Source organism: Thrips palmi, unplaced genomic scaffold (assembly GCF_012932325.1).
Source record: "Thrips palmi isolate BJ-2018 unplaced genomic scaffold, TpBJ-2018v1 HiC_scaffold_1, whole genome shotgun sequence".
NCBI lineage: Eukaryota > Metazoa > Arthropoda > Insecta > Thysanoptera > Thripidae > Thrips > Thrips palmi.
The window spans coordinates 8404411-8424024 of record NW_023144620.1 but is presented as its reverse complement, the minus strand read 5'-3'; the positions used below and the strand labels follow the sequence as shown (position 1 = coordinate 8424024).

Genomic DNA, 19614 nt, shown 5'->3' with positions numbered 1-19614 from the left:
ACAAGATAATTTCGTGTGAAGAGCGCCGAGAAGTCCTTGTCTATTCGCAGGTAGCGGTCTGCAGGGGAAGAAGCTGTTGTTTGTTGTTGTTCAGTGTTTTAACTTCATTCAGTGATTTAATGGTCATTGAGTAGTCCTTAAGAGTCTAAACAAAATTCTGGCTATGTTGTCCATAAGGAATGCCAATTTTTGGAAAAATCTCGTAAGTGTTGATGAAAACTATTCATGTGTACAGTGCCTAACCTATTCAAAACCCGTGGGAAGAGCGGTTTAAACGCTGTAACCGGAAAACCCTGGCCGAAGGGGTCGGGTTCTTTTGACCCTCGGTCTTTCTACGGTTTGAATTAGAACACTCGCTGACCATAGAGTTTCTACTGTGTGACAATGTAAAGCTCTTTAAATTATTTATTTTTCAGCACTTTGCAACTAAACTACCTCGAGATTTGGAATCAAGATCTATTTGCGGTTCCCTGTATTTTGAGCGGAGGCCTTTCTTCAAGAAAGAGGTACCTTCGTTGATTGCTTTTTTTTTCTGCCTGAGTATGGCATCTAACATAATGACACCTTTTTGTGACAGGTCCTCAGCTGCAGTTGTTTTCTGATTCGCCCTTTGTATACAACTGGTATACTTAAACTGAAGACTCTTTTTTCTGAATCTGAACAGTCCAAAATAATCAATTTTGTCAACAAATTAGATCCAAAAGAACTGCTTTGGTAAGTTATACCCCTAAAGTTTTCTTCTGTTAAGATATAAAATATTGAAAGGGTCAGGGTAATATTTAACTTATTCTTAGGCCAGGAAAACTACGACCTCTCAATAAGATAGCTGAGACACTGCCAACAACGGGACCAATGACTGATTTAAATGATTTATTGGAAAGACATGCTTTGCCCACATCATCTGCAGTAAGCTTATGCAAGACTATACTTAAGTCCAGTGGTGACCCAAGTGAATTGCTAAGCTTTCACACTGACAAGATTGAGAAAAAGAAACTGCGCGAATCAAAACCCAAGTGTTCTCGCAAATGGAATTATCTGATGAAAACTGTAAAGCCTGAAATTGCTAATCCAAAGGTAATGTGCACATTGAAGTGAATTTATGACAACTGTAATCGATTTGAAAATATATTTTAAGAATAATTTATCTCCCTTGTTTCAGTCTATTTCATCTTTCACTAGTATTGTCATTGCTGACAATTTCCTTGGGTATGCAATGGTTGAAAAGCAAAACGACTGGAATTCTCAACTGCTCACTGACTGGAATGTGTATGATATTCCGGGTCCAGGTTCATCTTCGTCTCTGACTGACATTGTAAGTGTTGATAATACTGCATACATTTTAAAAATTTGCCTTTTGTCTTTCATGATATTATTATACTAATTTGTGTGTGTCCCAATTTTCCTTTGAATAGACTCTGAACATAGCTAAGGTCATTCCGGGTGGGGAACATTATGTAGTTGCAAATTTGCATCACTTTCCAAACTCCTTAAACCAGTTGAAAGTGCATGGAGCAGTCGTAGCACTTATATGTGGTAAAAATGATTTCAGAGAAGGTAAGTTTGATAGCTAGTGTTTATTATTTCTTCCCTTTTCTCTTTCCTTATTCCATCTTTTGTTTGCATCCAGATTTACACCAGAGAATCTTTGAAACGAAGTTTAGGTCAGCAGCTCGTCATTTCAATTTGATTGTTGGCAATGAGGTTGTTTCTTCGACAAATATGATTTCAGATGTCATGTCAAGTCAAAAAATGGCTGAATCAGATGATCATGTGTACAGGAGGAGTCTGAGAGAAATGACCTTTGAACAACATGCTGTAGGGAAATATAATGTGTCTGATGATGACATGAAGGAATCACTCAGCCAGACCCTTTTGGTTGCCAAAGCATTCACAGAAATTCTCAGAGTGTAATGGTATGTGGAAATGCCTTGTGAAGAGGTGACAATGCTTCAAGATTGTTCTTTATACTGTCAAACTTAGGGATAATTGATTTTATAACTTTATTTCATGAAGGGTTTTCTTGCAAAAAGCATGTCACTCAAACATGGATTATTATTTAAGAGGTAGAGAACAGACTGATTAAATTAACTTGACATCTATGGGTACAAAACATATTTTATCAATCCTCTGCTCTAGTTTGTAAAAGTTTTAATAAACTTTCATACAACTTAAAGGAAAATCTTTTTACACTAATTCCTCCCGAACTTCTTAACTCACATATAGAACACTCCACAAACAGAAAGAATACTAGAGAGCAGAATAACTAATCCAAATTTAGTGAAGTTGTTCCTACAGAAAACTTCTGCTTCACCTAATTTTGAAACTACTGTAATACGTCTTGAATACATCACACATAATGCAAACAAAATTCATACTTGCTGATTGTAAGGGAAAACTTCAATTTACATCTACTAGGGCAGTGCTGGCCTTAGGCCTTCCAAACTTCATTTGTATATTTGTTTTTGAGTGGTGCACGAGAAAAACAATCTTCATCATGCCCTATTTCAGTTACCAATAACGTCACATGTGCACAAAATGAGACCAAAACCATCAATGAGACCTCTGTGACAAAATTGTCTTAACTAATAACAATGCTCAGGAAATAAATTCAAGATTCTAATACTAAACTCACTATACAGTCGTAAAAATGGAAAAGAAAAAGGCTTTTTCCTATTTGACCAAAGCATAACATTTCCCCAAGATAATCGCTCCTTTTTTCTTCTGAGAACTGTGGAGCAATACTTAGTAGTGACCGATTAGTTTTGGTATTATCTGACTAGGATATGTAGAGAAAATAACACTCAAATGGAAAACTGGATCCCTGGCCAAAGGAAGGTAACTTAGTTCAGGTTTTTTGCAGAGATAAAAACAAATACAGCTTAAATTAGGGCTCTTTCCATCATTTGAGGTCAACAGTCCTGTCTACTCATGTCTTGCTGCAGACGTTTTTCTAGTGAATTCAATTCATACATGATTTACCAAGGGAGGAAAATAATTTGTGTTTATTTAAAACAAGTCAACCCTGTTTCTCCAGTAATGTGAAAATAGATTACTCTTCTCTTCTACTTATATCGCCTATATTTCACCAATCCAATAAATATGAAACAATAAAAGTCAATGCTGTAGTTAAAACACTGAATTGAAGTGGACCTGCTCACATTTTCAAGGGTTTTTATTAGCAACAATGTCCCTAATTACTTTGTACTGTTAGCTTGAGAAAGCAATAAAAAAATAACAAGGAGATTAGAGAATGTCAAAAAGGTTTCAGATTAATTAATGATGCATGCATGATTGCATGTTGTGGTCCGTATTTCCGAAGAAAAGGACTCATTTTGACGCCATATCACTTCTGTTCACCTTGGTAGCACAATTTGTAGGGGTGAAGTGTATGAAGCAACCGTGCAGGAAATAAAAGTTCAGCCAGAGGAGGGTGCACACTTCACTCAAAAATTCTTGAGAGTCTTAAAATATACTGCACTCTCACACACACGCGCGCGCGCGCACGCACACACAGACACATTTTTCATCAGAAAACTCTTGAATTTGGCATAGTTTTTTGTTTTAAATCACTATTTCCTTCTACTTCTTTCTCTTTTGTTTGAAACAAAAGTAGAAAAATTTCCAAGCCTTATCCAAGGTTTTAAGGACCATTTGCCGATCCCGTGTCGGCCTGCGACTGCTGCATGCTACTGCAGTGGAAGTGCAGACACCTTGGAGGACACCTTGCGCCACCTCGACCAGCACGGTGCGCTGCTAGCGGCCGGTAGCCAGTGTACTAGCTGGCACTACTAGTGCCGCTGGAGTCGCAGCGCGTGGCGCGGTCGGTCGCTCGGCGCGGGCCTCCAGAGGGCGGTCTCTCGGTAGCCTGCCGCCGGCCCCACGTCCCGGACCTGGAGGTGGATGCCATCGAGGTGGTGGCCCTGGCCCTGGCCGTGGCCCCCCTGCGGCAGGCGTGCGGCCCTGCCGGGGGGCGGGGCACGCCCTCAGAGCTGCGAGCAGGACATGGCACCCTCGTTGACCTGGCGGGGCAGAGCAGAGGCACTCAAGGCTCGCTTCACAGCATCAGACAGCAACGAAGCATGATGCAATGAAGAACAGAGAACAGCTGAGGCGAATTGGCGGACGCTGGCACCACTCACCGTGGACACGCTGAGCGGCACCTCCTCGGGGCGCGGCGAGACCACGGTGCTGGCGCACATCTCGCTGGGCAAGGCCGTGGTGCTCGTCACCGTGCTGCGGCCCTCGCTGCGCTTGCGGATCGCCCACGGCGCCTGCAGCACCACGAGCGTCACGTCAACAACAACAACGACGGCAGCAACAACGACGACACCGCTGTGAGGGCCGCACAGTGGGCCAGAAGACCGGTGGAGGCGGCCAAAACTCTAGACGCGTTTTAAGCTCCAGAGTCGCTAAACAGGACTCGAACCGAACGTGTGACCCCACCAATGGATTGCTCTTCGAACGAGGAATCCATTGGTGGGGTCACACGCTCGATTCGAGTCTCATCTAGTGACTCTGGAGCTTGAAACGCGTCTAGAGTTTTGGCCACCTCCACTGGTTTTCTGGCCCACTGTGGGCCGTACCTGGTGGTTGCCGTAGCTGGAGCACGTGTCGTAGGAGTGCAGGGACGGGTGCCTGGCGGCGCGCGACTTGAACCAGAAGCCTTGGCGGCGCCCGCCCCACAGCGGCGCCCGGCTGCTCCACGCCTTGTCCAGCTCGGCGCGCACCTCGCCGTTCATGAAGCAGAAGAGCACCGCCACGAAGAAGCCCTGCGAGAACAACATTTTGTTAATTTCAAGACTCGGAAGTGCACAGGTGAAGCATGTTCGAGCCGTGGTGTGAAGAAGAAGAAGGAGGAGGCGACGCTTTTAATGACCGTCCGACGCGTGCTGTAGAATGGACGGGATTTGTCACCCCACCCCTCTATGATCAGCACGCGCCGGGGGGGGGGGGGATGACGCCCGGATTTCCGGTGATTTGCGAACAACCCCGACCCGGGCGTCCCGGGCGTCCGGGTTCCCTTGGCGCCAGTTAAGCCCCATCACCACTCTGCACGCGCGGCCAGGCCCGGCCAGGCGGGCACTAGCCAACGAGGAGAAAAAGAGGGTAGTTCGCGATATGCGCCTCCGTTTCGACGACCAGCAACTTTCTCGCCAAGAGGGAGGGGGCTGCCGCCTCCGCCGTCGGTGGAAACCGGTGGAAGCCGAGTGAAATGGCCGGCGGCCGTCGTTGTCTTTGTGTAAGGGGCCTCCCGCCCGCTCCCGCCTCACTGATTCCGAGTGTCGTTGTCGTCGCTCTGTCTCTCTCCCACCCACACGGGACGCCTCATAAGTGCGAGCGAGACAGAGCGGCGCTTACCTGGAAGGAGGCGAAGGCCTGGTCGAGGAACAGCCAGATGGTCTCCACCATCTCGTCGCCCCTGGACTTGGAGGCCTGGTTGTGCACGCCGTACGACATCCCCAGGAACAGGGCGTAGTGCGCCCCGAACAGCGGCATCAGCACCAGCGTCGACTTCGCCCAGCGCCTGCCAAGCAGCGAACAAACCCAATGCAGACCTGTCCGAGCCGAGGGTCGCCGAAGGCCAGACAGAGATAGAGAGAAAGCAAGGCAGACCCGCCGTGCCTGCCGGAGTGCGGGTTGCCTATGCTCCCGTCCGCAGGCGGTCCCTTCGGCTGGTGGCCGTCAAGCAAAAAATGCTGGCCGCGGCAGCAGGAGCGCCATGCCCGTGGCCAGTGCACTTTTCCCATTAAAAACTCAAAACGAAAACAAAAATTCGAAAGCAAACAAGAACCCGGACTGCCAGTGCAGTGCACAATGCGTCAACGGAAAACGTGCTTTGCTTTCTGCTCACTGAATACCGGAGGTGCATCGGCAGACTTCGTGACGAGCGGAGGAGTCACACTCGAGATAAGCGGACGAGAGTCAGCTTCCGTCAATTTCTAACACTAGACGTTAAGTGGATGGCAATCGGTCGTTGTTCTCTTTAATTGTTCGACGCGCGTTTCTCGAGTGAATCTCTACTCCTCGTTAGTGCAGCTCAAGTTCCAACTTCGAACGCCCATTGGCCCAGCCAGACAAACGGAAGCGCACGGAAGCTGAGTCTCTGATCCGCGACTAGGTCCACAGAAGACGAGACGACAAATACATGTGTGCACACTGCAACGGGGGACGGTGAAACAAACGTGGAAACCCAACCGTGTACAGAGAATTTGCACCCTCTGCATCACAAAAATGCGGAAGGGGCAGAAATGTTCACTGTTGAGTTTTTAGAATACGTAAAAGCAACAACGGAGCCACGAGAAAAAACAAGGCGAAAGAGACTTGAGTCAGTTTGGTTTCACCACCGGTTTGGGGAGCAACTGTTCTTTAAATTCCCGTGACAGCGTGACAGTGACAGTGCGTGCGATAGAGAGGGAGATAGATAGATAGATAGACAGAGACGGACGGACATGCATCGCAGCCTGGCCGCCTCACCTATACCTGTGCCGCCGCGTCTCGTCACAGATGGACGCCTGGAGCTTCTTCATCAGCATCCGGATGATGTTGAGGAACAGCAGGAAGTTGACCTGGAAGCACACAGGCACGACGTGAGCAGAACGAGAATCCAAGTTCCTCTTGGCAGTGTGGTAACTCCCTTGAGACAGTGGACTGATCCACTGCCTCACGGTCGCTCGGAGAGCTTTCGCTTCGGCCGGCTTCGGCCCACGTTGCGACTACACTGTACGTTCCATCGGTGACGCGTGGCGACTACACTGTGCGCTCTGGCGGCGGCGCGTGGAGACTACACTGTGCGCTCTAGAAGCGACGCGTGGCGTGGCGACTACACTGTGCGCTCTGGCGGCGGCGCGTGGAGACTACACTGTGCGCTCTGGCGGCGGCGCGTGGAGACTACACTGTGCGCTCTGGCGGCGGCGCGTGGAGACTACACTGTGCGCTCTAGAAGCGACGCGTGGCGTGGCGACTACACTGTGCGCTCTAGAAGCGACGCGTGGCGTGGCGACTACACTGTGCGCTCTGGCGGCGGCGCGTGGAGACTACACTGTGCGCTCTGGCGGCGGCGCGTGGAGACTACACTGTGCGCTCTAGAAGCGACGCGTGGCGCACTACACTATGCGCTCTGGCGGCGGCGCGTGGAGACTACACTGTGCGCTCTACAAGCGACGCGTGGCGACTACACTGTGCACTCTAGCGGCGGGGCGTTGGCCAGGCGTTCGCGGGAGATGGTCGCCGTAATGTCCTGCGGATGCGATATTGGAGGCGCTGAGGCGGATTCTGTCTCTGTCGCACTCGCGCGGCGTCCCGCAGGGGTGCGAGAGAGACAGAGCGACGACCGTCTGCAGGCTGGCCAGGCAGGCCCTGGGTGACGGGTGGCCAGGGCGTGCCACCCACGCCTTTATGGCCTCCGTCTTCGCAGCCCCTGCAGCCCCTGCACTCCGCTTCCCTTTCTCTCATTTTCATGCACCCGTCCCGAGTACTCGCTCGAGCTCCGAGTTTGGAGTTCGAGTGGCCACGGCGTACAAGTCCGACTCCAGAGGTCCCGCTGGCTAGTCGGCAGGGCGTACACAGTGGTCCAGGAGACAGACGCGTTTTGATCTCTAGAGTCGCTGAACAGGACTCGAACCGAACGTGTGACCCCACCAATGGATTCCTCGTTCGAAGAGCATTCCATTGGAGGGGTCACACGTTCGGTTCCAGTCAGCGACTCTGGAGCTCAAACCGCCTCCGGGGTTTGGACCGCCCACTGTGGCGTGTGCGTGCAGGGCGGCGTGTTTGCGTTTCGGGGAAACTCGATTTGCAGCCAATTAGCGACAAGGCCGTGACTGCGAGTCGCGAGCGCGCCAGAAACAACGGGCAGAAAAACTCAACTCGCTGCCCGTCGGTCGCTCTCTGGAGGTACAAAAAAGAATATAGCAGCGAACGAGCGACAATATTTATTTGGGGAATATCTTTTTATTTTTTAGGTCGCAATGTGTGTCGATCTTTTTTTTTGTAACGAGTTGAGGACGTCCGCACAGGGGAGTAGTGCACGCTCTGTCCGTTCCCCGCAAGTGCAACACAAACGAAGCCCAATCAGTTCATATTTGGCGAAAATGTCCACACGCCGCCGAACTAATTCCTGTTAATTGAACACACTCGGCGAGCCGTGCCGTGCCGTCGCTATAGCGAAACAAGTGAAATGTGACTCGTTAGCAAACACGATCACCCCAGCCCCCTTCCCCCTCCCTTCCGGTAATGGCGCCTGCGAGAGACACACCCCTGGGGGCCGGGAGGGGGGGGGGGCAATCCGCTTTCGGAAAGCGGAGGGGAAGAGGGAAGGGGCAATGAAATACGGGATGAGGACCTGTACTCGCCGTGACGCACGCTTTCCTATCGAGACGAGGCGGAGTAGAGCAAGACGCGCGTGTCAAGGCACACGGCACAGCGCGGCGCGTGTGGCATTTCCAGTGTCGTCGTTCTTGCCTAGCCTGCCTAGCCTGCCTAGCCTCGCACGCGCAGCCCCGCGGCCCCGCGCACACCGGAACAGACCCTGAACCCAATCCCGGCCGAGCAGCCGCGTCGCAGGTAAGCCCAGCCCGCGGAGGGGCTCAAGTTGGCACGCGTGACGTACTTTTCCATTTGGGTGGCGCGCCGGTGCGGCGTATCGCGGGGCCGGATGAGGCACACACAGTGGGCCAGAAGGCCGGTTGAGGCGGTCGAAATTCCAAACGCGTTTTTGAGCTCCAAAGTCGCTAAATGGGACTTGAAACTAACGTGTGACCCCACCAATAGATTGCTCTCCGAACGAGGAATCCATTTGTAGGGTCACATGTTCGGTTCGAGTCCGGTTTAGCGACTCTGGAGCTCAAAACGCGTCTAGAGTTTCGGCCGCCGCCACGGGACGCAGCTCCGAGGCTGACCTAGACAGCCGAGGCCAGCCAGGACCAGCCACGAGTGCCACAATGAATCCATCCACTCGTCGGAAAAACAAGGAGCCAAGTCGGGCTGCCCCGCCCCGCCCCGCCTCGTCGCAGCGGCAGTGCACGGCCGATCCTGGCCCGGGGCCGCGCCGAGGGCCGCGCCCGGAAAACACCACCCGAAAGTTGCGGCGCGTCGCCGGGGGATTCGACAGCGCGCTTCGGGAAGTTGGCACGCAACAAAAACAACAAGAGCGGGACAACAACAATTGTTGTACTCCTTGCGAAACCCCTGCAGCGGAGGCGGTAGAGGGGCAAGGAGGGGAATGGGGGGGGGGGGAGACAAGAAGCATATCTCGGAAAAATCGAGGACAGGACCGCATAGAGGCGCGCTGCGCTGGCTGCGCTGCAGGTCAGAGGGGTGGGAGACGGCGGCGGCCGTGTTGGAACGTGTTGAAAGGTGGTCCGAGAGGGCCGCCTCGAGCCAAACCGAGCGAAATACCCGGCGGAAAGTACAAAACCGACAACGAAACGATAATGCAAACGAGCGTCATTTTTTTCCAGTGTCGTCTGGGTTTGTCATAGGCACCCCTGCATCGCAGCCCACGCCGGTGGGTGGGGGAGCTCGCCAGGCCCGCGATGAGCAGTCAGGAATGTCTCTGTGACTCGTTTTATATATCGAGTGCCGAGGAGTCCGGGGAAGGCGCGCATGGCGGCCCGTCCCCCCTCCCCCCTCCCTTTCCCGCCCCTGGGCTGGAGTCAGGCTCTATAGGCCTGGCGTGGCGCACGCGTGGGGCGGAGGCGGCGGGGGCCCAGGGCGGGGGGCCATCTCGGAAGAATGTCTGTTGCTCACGTATGTTCGAGTCCTCTCGCAGAGTAATTTGTTCGAGTGCTCCAAAAGCCCTGCGACTCACCCCTTAGGACCAGGCAGGCCAAAGGCAAGGCGAAATGCAGCCATATTGCTACTTTGGGCGCGGACAGCCAGCGGGACCAGCGGGGCCAGCGGGGCCAGCGGGGCCAGCCGGCGGCGACGACGTCCTCAACAATGGAGTGTCCCCCGTCCAGAACTCGGCCCTCCTCTCATTCTATTGGTAAAACTTTATCCCCCGTATAAGAACACCATCGGCAAACTCACATTTTGCTCCGTCACTGGAGAGGGACCACACACTCACAAACGCGCGCGCGCGCACACACACACACACACACACACACGTCCGGCTCTTTGACAACTTACCACTATCGAGACGGTGATGGGCACCCTGACCAGCAGGAAGATGACGGCGTTCTCGTTGGTGGTCCAGCACAGGCCGTTGTCCACGTAGATCCTGGTGACCACCCACGCCACCACGAACACCGACGGCAGGCCTGCAACCCATCGGTAAAACGTTGCACGAACATGACGTTGTTTTGGGGGATTGCGGAGGGAGGAGCGCGCGAGCCCCGCGCTGCAATGAAAACGGGTCGGGATTTACGATTATTTACCGTCCGGCCTTGAGTTCTTTGGCTTCCTCTCCCCTCTTAAAGTGTCCCGGCTTAATGAAAACGAACGGTTCGCCGGCCGGAGGGAGCGGCGCGGAGCGCGGGCGGCCAAGATACATGCACCTGCCAAAGCCCCGCCGGCGCTGATTGCCAGAGTCTCTCTCGCACTCCCGCTCGGAGCAAGAGAGACAGAGCGACGAAGACGACTCTGTCATAGAAGCCTCGTGGAATCGCGTCCGAGAAGGGCCGGCGACGCCTCCGCGTAAGGCCTCAGCGTCAGCCCCAGCCCAGCCTGCCTACCAGGCAATAACTAGGGTTTGCCTGCCTGGCGGGCAGACTGGGGCTGGCCGGAAGCCCGCACCACCGCAGGGCCAAGCTTGGCCAAGCGCCTGCGGAACGGAGGATAGGCCAGCCCGCACGACGCGCACGTCACGCGCCCAGGCGGATGCCTACCGTCCGTTCCGCAGGCGCTCCGACCGCCACGGCAGTGGGACTCCGAGGAAGGGACTTCTCTCTTCTCTCGGGGAGATGGGCCATGCCGCGAGACCACCACCGAAAGCCAAGAGTCCCGCCCTTGTCTCACTCGCACCCACACAGGAGGCCCCGCGCGTGCGGGAGAGACACCCCCACTCGGAATCAGCCCGCATAGGCCGTGGAGGGAGCATGACCACGAGGAGGTTGTGAGTCGGCCACACTCCGGAACGCACTTTCATCTGGGCTACCGAGGCCATAGCCGCCGTATCCCGTGCCAGAACGGCCGCCTTGATGGCTCTGGATGGCACGGCCCGGGAGAGTGACCGCGTGACCGCGTGACCGCGTGACCGCGTGACCGCGTGACCGCGTGACCGCCGCGTGACCGCGTGACCGCGTGACCGCGTGACCGCGTGACCGCGTGACCGCGTGACCGCGTGACCGCCCCACCGGCCGTGACCTCGGCCTCGCCTCGCCCCCGACTAGCCGGGCCAGCTGCGCGCTGGAACGGCCTACGGATCGGCGTGGAACCGCGCGTGGAACGGTCCGGGGTGGGGAGTGGGGCATCGCACGACCAACTGCTCCAAACTTGGGGCGAAAAATTAAATAGTGCGAGCCCGGCGTGCGGTCTCCTGCAAGAAAAGCTCCCCTGCGAACGAGAAAAAGTCTCCAGACTCCAGGAAGCAGCCTGATAGTGCCAGCTTCCTGCATCGCCGTTCAAGCTTCGCGTCTAATGAGGGCCTGGTCCGACCAGCCTAAGCCTCGCCCACGCCGTGGCCGCCCCGGAAGGTTCAACAGGTGGCGAGCTTCACCGGCTCGGCTCGGCTCCCTGCAGCCCGGCTGGGCGGCTGGGCCGTGCGCACCGCCTACTCGGCTCGTCCAGGACCCGGCCCGCCAGACCCCAGGCCCAGGCCCCGTAGGTGTCTGCCTGTACGTCGCACCCCCTGCGGCCTGCGGGCCCAGACGACGACCACGCGGTGGCGGCGCGGCGGGTTTCCAACAAAGCCATTCGCAAGCGGCCCGACGCACGCCAGTGAATTCGACCGCGTAAAACGACGGTGACTTTCAAGGCCGAGGGACCGGGGGGCAGGACGACCTCCCGGACGCCCCCCCCCCCGTCCCGCCCCGTCCCACCTCCCCTCGCCGTGCTCGCCGTGCCCGCCCTGCTCCGGAGACACAACCGGAGGCCTTCTTATCACCCCATTGCCCGCGCCAAAAAAGGGGGGCGTAGGCATACGTATCAGTTGGCACGCCTTGCTGGCAGGCCGGACCCAATGCTGGCAGCGCGGTTGACTGTTTGTCTGTCTGTCTGTCTGTCTGTCTGTCTGTCTGTCTGTCTGTCTGTCTGTCTGTCTGTCTGTCTGTCTGTCTGTCTGTCTGTCTGTCTGTCTGTCTGTCTGTCTACCTATCTGTCTGCCTGTCTGTCTGTCTGTCTGTCTGTCTGTCTGTCTGTCTGTCTGTCTGTCTGTCTGTCTGTCTGTCTGTCTGTCTGTCTGTCTGTCTGTCTGTCTGCCTATCTGTCTGCCTGTCTGTCCGTCCGTCCCAGAGCCACCGCCACCCCATTGTGCGCGTTGCACTGTGTTGGCCATTCCTTCTCACGGCTCGCCGCGTCCCATGAAAGCCTCAAAGGCGCCGGCCGAGTTCTTCTCATTTATCAGTGAGTTGAGGCGAAGCGAGGCGAGGCGAGGCGAGGCGAGGCGAGGCGACCCCTCCACTCCGCCATGGCCCGCCATCAAGAATAAGGAGGGGCAGGGGCGTGCATGGCCGGCCTGTCCTTCAAGACGCCGCCCGCGCAAGGACGCCTTTGTTGTCGTCCGCCCCGCCCCGCCGCGCCCCGCCCCGCCCCGCCCCGCCCCGCCCCGCCCCGCCCCGCCCCGCCCCGCCCCGCCTGGCTGAATGCCGGGCCGGAACAATGAAACAAAATGCTGATTATCGCCGCGCCCCGCGGCCACCAATCCAGCCCCCCCCCCCCCCCCCGCGGCCGAGGGCTGAGCTAATCCCGGGGCGCCGTTGTCGCGGCACGTGACCTCGCCGGCCGAGCCTTTGGAGTCTGGCGAGGGGGGACGCGCGGCCCAGTGCAGTCTGCCGATGATGGAGGCGCCAACAGGGAACGACAAACTGCAGCTTGACAAAATATTTTTTGAAAGTGACATTCTTCTATATTAAATGGTTCAATGTTCTTTTTGTGGGTGCCTGTGCGGTACTTAATTTGTTGAGTTGTCTCCTCCTGCGAGAAGACTGGGGTCGTAAAATCTAGGCAGCCAATCAATCTGCTCCCTCCACCCCGTCGTCCCCCAATAGCGATGCAGCGTGACCATCATTAGCATAAACGATGCGCCGTATAACGCTCAGGCAGGGCGTGGCGGGGCGAGGCGGGGCGTGGCGGGGCGTGGCGTGTCGTGGCGGGGCGTGGTGGGGCGTGGCCGGGATGTCACCGACCCTCCACCCCCGGAGCACTCACATAATAGAAGCTGGCATGTCTTGCCCCGCTTCATAGCGCTGTCGCCCTCCGGTCACCCACGCTTTTCATTCAAACGCCGAATAATAAACGGTCATTTTTTTTAAAGATGGAAAAATAATTTTCAATTGCCTACTTTTCTTTTCCATCGTGTGTTTCGCGTGCACTTTTTTTTATTATGCTGCTGCTCCACACCGAAAAAAATGGGTTCTGAATCAGAGAGAGCATGTGTATCACACATTCCGAGCGAATTTTCGATGTGAGACAAATGATCTCAGATTACGAACTCATTTTTTCCAGTGATGGTTCCAGTGTCCCAGGGCGGTGGGACGGCGTGTCCTTGCAGTGTACTGGCGCGAGAAATGCAGTCAGCCAGTCTCGCCTGATGAGCCTGATGAGTCTCCCCGCGTGACTGACTTTCCCCGTCTCTGAGTCTCCTCGCAGACGGCCGCGCCCTAATGGAAGATTAGGGCCTCCCGGGACGGCGGGCTGGGCCGGGCAGACCGGGCTGGCAGTCGACAGGGGCGCCCAGACGGGGCTGGCAGGCGCGCAGGCCCGCAGGCACTGGAGGAACAGGGTAGCACGCAGCGCGGTGTGCAGGAGAGATTGTATCGGGGTAGCGCGCCAACGCGTCTCCGCCAGGCCAGCCAAGAGATGGCAGCCCCCCCCCCCCTTTTCCGAGTGCGAGTAGTATGTGTCTGTGAATGCGATGGTGCGTCTGTGTGTGTACCATTTTGCGCTATTATGGTCTGTAGATAATGACTCATCAGATCAGCAACCACCCTTCCAGTTAGTCGACGTCGTGGTCGTTTAGAGCCCCCCCCCCCACACCACACACACACACACACACACACTAGCTCTCACACACACGCACACACAACAAGGCCGTTGTCAAACTGCTCGGTATCTCCCCTACGGCGAAACCGTGCAGTAGGCGCGCGATGTGTGTGTGTGTGTGTGTTTGTGTGTGTGCATGCGCGCGGCGTGTAAGGGGCAGGAGGGGGGGGGGGTCATGTGTCGCGATGTATTGCCGCGGCCCCCGCCTGCTCCACCAAGGCCGACCCGCTACTCAATGACTATTCCCACAAGAGGCTCATTTGGCTTTGAATTTCCAATGGCTGCGCCGCTGCCCTTGGGTCGGTCCGTGTAGCGGCCCGGCGCCTGTTCGTCTGTGTGCGTGTGTGTGGGCGTAGGTGTGTTTGTGTGTGACCACACGTGTGCTAGCCTGTGAATCGGCTTGAGTCCACAAAACCCGCTGAAAGCATAGCAGCGCCGAGCCCGGCCACCGCACAAACCGAAGTGAATGAAAAAAAGAAAAAAAAAAGAGTGGCGGTCAATGAGTCCGTTGAAAGGGCCGGGCGCGGCCAAGCGCCACTGGGCTCGCACCGCTCGCACCGCTGGTGCCGGCTGCCACACAAATGCTGTCACATTCTGTCAGGAAGCGCTGAGTACGGCTCTGTTACACTGCGCACGACTCACACCGCACTGGCAGACCGGTGTTCATCTTGACAAACATCCTTAAATGTGCCGTTAAATTTTCTGCACGCTCTGTAGTAGAATGTTTTTCTTTTGGGTTTGAAAGAAATGACCTCGTTCGTCAGTCCGACCACCCTCTTCAACTCTGGTTCCACCCTGGTTCATTTCAAACCCGGTTTCGCGTTCGTGGCAGAGCGTTGTACGCGGTTGCCCGCTGCTTGAGCAAGCCGCGGGGCTGCAACACAGTAAAAAAAGATTCGCTGTTTTGGTGGTCGTTCTATATCCAATCTCACCGAAACGGGTACCCCCACAAACCCGGCGACGGTCCGTCACCAAAACGGTGACCTGCGTCACCAGGTGGTGTTCCGCCAGAGAGGTTAGGATGACCACAACAACTGTTTTTGAGCTGTCTGTGCATATTTGTGCGTGCCCGCCGGCAATGTTGCGCTTTGATGAGTCACGCGAATGATTACTGACAGCCCCTGACTTGTTTTGTGTCCTATTTCACATTAATACGACGATTAAAAGTCGCTGGCGGGAGGGTGACTGCAGTGCCGTTCTGGTGAGGTGGCTGCTCCGGAACGGACCGAGCGTCGCCGAAACGAACAGAGGGCCGCCAGAACAGTTTGAGGGTGTCGCTGTTCTTGTAATATTCTCGTTTTGGCGCCCAGACGTCACCGAATCGGCGAATCTTTTTTTACTGTGAAGCGACCAGGCCGGGCTGCGCGGGTCGGACTCCGCGGGGGCCACTCGGCCACACTCAAACGCTGTCAATTTAGCGCCGGCCAATTGGCAATCATGTTTGGCTTCGGCGTTGACGCGGCGGGGGACCTCAATTAGGGGAGAAAGAGGCCGATGGGCGCGGCACGGCACGGCACGGCACGGCGCGGCACGGCGCGGCACGGCACGGCGCGGCACGGCACGGCGCGGTCGAGACATCGACCTCCCCGCCGCGCGCTTGTCCCTAAAGCTGTCCCTGTGGCCGCCAGGACAGCTTACAACCGTTCAATACGCGAAATGTGGCGGTACCCGCTCGAGAACGTTCTCGGCAGCGACGTGAGGGTGAGGGTACGCCACTGCACGCGCCCTATTTCCACTCTTTCTCCCTTTGTGGCGGACCTTTCCAAACTCCCGTCCGGAGCCCCGAGGCGCGCTGCCGTGCCATGCCGCGCCGCGCCGCGCCACGCCGTGGGCGTGGGAACGGTGGGAACCAACCGCGGGCTGCCGCGGCTGACCTCCGGCTCACTCTCATTTCAACGAGCGGCCAGCACGCCGTCGGCAGGGCGGCCAACTTCCCGATGCCTGTCATTCGGCCGCCAGCGCGCTGCCAGCGGCCCGAGCGACGCCGATTGTTTTCAGTCGCGGCCGCCGAAGTTGGCGGCAGTGTGGAGCGCGCGGGCGCGGCTGCTCGGCGCGGGAAGCTCTGGAGCAAATTTTGTGTACAGCGAGGCTGTGGATAATTTTGAACGCTATTGGTCGCTATTGGTGCTCCTGAACTTAGTGTGGTTTTAAGGCGTTCCCGAAGCGTGGCATGAAATGGTTGGGCATGAAAGAGTGCCAGGACGTTGAGGGAGGGCTCGAAATTCGAGCATCTTTCCAAGGGACTTCCATTGTAATGTGCCAGCCGGCCTCGTTTTGTAAAAACCGCCTTTGTTTTTCAAGAGGATGAACTGAATGTGGAGAACCACGACGTTGCCTCCGCGTTTTCTGCGAAATCTGAGCCCACGCGCTAAATCGCCCGGAGCGGAGGGCCGGAGGCGGCCTCCCGGCGCGCGGCGCAGCAGGCCTCCGTCTCGGCCAGCCACGCGGCCAGCCGCGTTACCGCCAACCAGTCCGAACCACGCAGCTAGCGCAGCCCCGGCCCTCATCTGCATACCACACCCCGCTGAAATGGACTACGAGAAGAGTCCGTCGGAGAAAAGGGGGAACCCGATCCGCGGGGAACCACTCCCCCCGTCCGCGACCGGACTAACACACTTCTTGGACACTCACCCCAGCCGAGGGCGACGTAGAGCCGGATGGAGGACGTGTCCGAAAACAGGGCCAGGAAGATGAGGTTGTGCAGGTACAGGCCCTCCATCAGGATCCACGAGTAGTTGGCCATGATGAAGTACTGCCAGAGGCTGGTGATCAGCTTACACACCCAGTTCTGAAACAGACACCGCCTCCGGTCAGCTCGGCCTGGTGCCGCTCGGTGCCGCCGTGAGTGCGGGCGAGACAGATGGTGAGGGGTCGGCCGGTCGGGCAGCGCCTCCCCCGCTGCGTGTCCACAAGCAGGGCGTCGTTCGCTTCCCCCGAGGTCTCAATCGTGCCGCGGAGCAGTGCCTGGAGGACTGGAGGGCCTGGAAGTGGAAGCCCTGGGTCGGTATCGATACGCGAGGCGGTCGCGGTACTTCCGGAACCAACCCACTGTGTCATGCGGGCCCAGGGCACAGTGGGCTAGAAGACCGGCGAAGCGGCCAAACGCGTTTTGAGCTCCAGAGTCACTAAATGGGACTCGAACCGAACGTGTGACCCCACCAATGGGTTGCTCTCCGAACGAGGAACGAGGAAAGAGAGTTTTGGCCGCCTCCATCGGTCTTCTGGCCCACTGCGCAGGGGCGGGGTCGCGAGGGGAGCTCCTTGCAATTCAAACACTGCAAACCAACCAGCAAGCCACCGTGCTCAGTCAAAAACGTTGGCTGCCGACAACGAGACCGGTTCGAGACATCGAATTGGCGAGGTCTTCTTGATCGGTTTGTGACGGCGACGTGCAGCCGGCGAGCTGGTGCCTCGTTATCGCGTGCCCGAGGCCCCACCCTGGGAGCCCCGCCATGGGGGCCCGCCATGGGGGCCCCGCCATGCCCCGCCATGCCCCGCCGGCGGTGAGGAGCGCGTCAGCCGGTTGAAAAGGCCGACGGGACGGACAGGCGTCGCGCCGCGCCGCGCGTGACGTGAATGGAAAAGCCAGTCTTGTTCTGTAGTACTTGAGCGCGGGGTGGGGCGGGGCGGGGCGGGGCGGGGCGCGGTGCACCTGTCGGCTGCGTTTAATTCCATGACGACGCGCCCCGCCCCGCCCCACCCCGCCTTGCACCGCCAGTACCACTCCGACGCGGCCGCCCGCCCGCACCCTCGGAACCACGCCGGGCTGGGCCCCGGCCCCACAACCGCACCCATACACGCCCCGCCATGAGCCCACTTGTGTGTGCGCAAGTTGAAATTAAATTTGGACGCGTTGTGTTCGGGCGTTCTGGCACGGTGGCCTTCGTGAGCCTCGCAGGGAGGTTGCAGGCCACTGGCCCGCGCAGCCCCCGCAGCCCCCGAAGCCCGCGCAGCCCGCGCCCCACAGTGCCGCGGCCGGCCGTGGCCCCGTTGTTGTTGCGCTGCCCCTCGCCGTGCCGGCCGTGCCTGCCGGGGCGCCGGTTTACGAGCCACATAAAGGACCGCGAGACCCCCGCCCCGCCACGCCCCTCCGTCTCTCTCTCCCTGTCGCGTGATGCGGCCACGTGTAAGGCGGTTGAAAAATCATCACTGCCATAAAACATCCGCCGAGTGACGCGACACGCGAAAAAGGCGCGCAAAAGCCGAAACAAAGAGAGGACACAGTGGGCCGGAAGACCGCCGGCGGCGGCTGAAACTCGAGACGCGTTTTGAGCTCCAGAGTCACCAAGCAGGACTCGAATCGCGCGTGTGACCCCACCAATGGATTCCTCGTTCGGAGAGCAATCCATTGGTGGGGTCACACGATGGATTCGAGTCCCATTCAGCGTCCGGGATTTCGACCGCCTTCTTCTAGCTGGCCCACTGTGCGACGGGGTGAGAAAAATAAGAATAAGAAAGTGAGCGTACCTCGTATCTGTCGACGAACACGTTGCCGCCGTCCTTGAGCAGCAGGTCGGACGGCAGCCCGATGCCGTCCACGAAGAGGCCGGACTTGAGCAGCGAGAAGAAGGCGCGCATGATGAAGGACGCGAACAGGTGGAGGTGCAGCATGTTGCGCGGGCACCGCAGCTTCCTGTTGATTAAAAGAAAAACAAAACGCGGTAATGACACGGTGCGGAACCCAAACCGAGTGCGCTACTCTGTAATAACCCCACCGGCCGGCCGCGCTGCTCGCGCTGTTCCACCGGCCTTTTCATTAAAAGATAACATTCCGTCATTCCCTGCCCGCCACGCCGGAGGCAGCAGCGGGACGCCCAGAAAAAAAAAGAAAAACACACTTTTATGCTGCTGTAAAGAATTATTGGGTGCTTCAAAGAACCCCGTTGGCGGGATGTGCAGAGCAAACATTTGCCGAAACTGTTGGTGGATTCAGAATAGCAGCCGCGACGGGGTTGTTACTACTACCACGTGGTCCATGCACGGCAAACGGTCTTCCTCTGTGAAGCATTTAGTTTTGAGAACGCCGAAAGATCAAAAAAGATGTGTCTCGTCGGAGCACCCAGTTTGGTTTGGTTTGCAGTGTACGAGGAAACAGAATCAGACCGGGTGGGGGTGGGAGGGAGAGAGGGCGGCCCTATCAGAAAGAGAGGGACAGGCAGAAACTGAAGCGGGTGGGGGTGGCTGCTGCTGTTACTGACAGTGACTTATGCTGCGCAGGTACCCGTTGGCGTTTGGGGGGGGGGCGCCTGTGGCGAGGGGCTGTAGTGGCGCGCGCGGTGCCCGGGTCGGGACCAACAGCGGCATGGTTAAGCCGGACGCACTCATTCGCATTCCGATATGACGATGGTTCCTTCCCCTCCCCCCTCCCCCCCCCCCCACCCCAACCAGACTCACCCCTAGCCCGTGGAGGCCGCGGCGAGCAACGCAGAAGCCGTGCCGAACGAGGCCACAAACCGAAACCGCCGCCCCTCCCCC

At 57.0% G+C, this 19614-nt stretch overlaps 2 protein-coding genes across 5 annotated transcripts in view; one reads left to right on the top strand and one right to left on the bottom strand.

Annotated features, from left to right (window-relative positions):
* The first annotated feature begins 41 nt into the window (after positions 1 to 41).
* LOC117644700 lies at positions 42 to 2107 on the top strand. Its single transcript, XM_034384317.1, has 7 exons — positions 42 to 202; positions 417 to 506; positions 578 to 714; positions 795 to 1074; positions 1160 to 1312; positions 1413 to 1554; positions 1628 to 2107. Exons 1-7 carry the CDS (start codon positions 164 to 166, stop codon positions 1909 to 1911), a joined length of 1125 nt encoding a protein of 374 aa, XP_034240208.1. The 5' UTR covers positions 42 to 163; the 3' UTR covers positions 1912 to 2107.
* The window catches only part of LOC117644645 (secretin receptor-like), a 65926-nt gene continuing 48295 nt past the window's right edge, over positions 1984 to 19614 (bottom strand). For 2 of the 4 annotated variants that reach the window (XM_034384259.1, XM_034384278.1), the window contains 7 exons: positions 18607 to 18772; positions 16771 to 16927; positions 10129 to 10259; positions 6475 to 6566; positions 5359 to 5524; positions 4584 to 4769; positions 1984 to 4271 (listed from right to left, as the gene is read on the bottom strand). In XM_034384259.1, coding sequence (XP_034240150.1) covers positions 3984 to 4271; positions 4584 to 4769; positions 5359 to 5524; positions 6475 to 6566; positions 10129 to 10259; positions 16771 to 16927; positions 18607 to 18772 — 1186 coding nt within the window. In that variant the 3' untranslated portion in view covers positions 1984 to 3983. The remainder of the gene's footprint in view (positions 4272 to 4583; positions 4770 to 5358; positions 5525 to 6474; positions 6567 to 10128; positions 10260 to 16770; positions 16928 to 18606; positions 18773 to 19614) is intronic. The other 2 variants (XM_034384271.1, XM_034384265.1) reach the window with 2 other exon arrangements.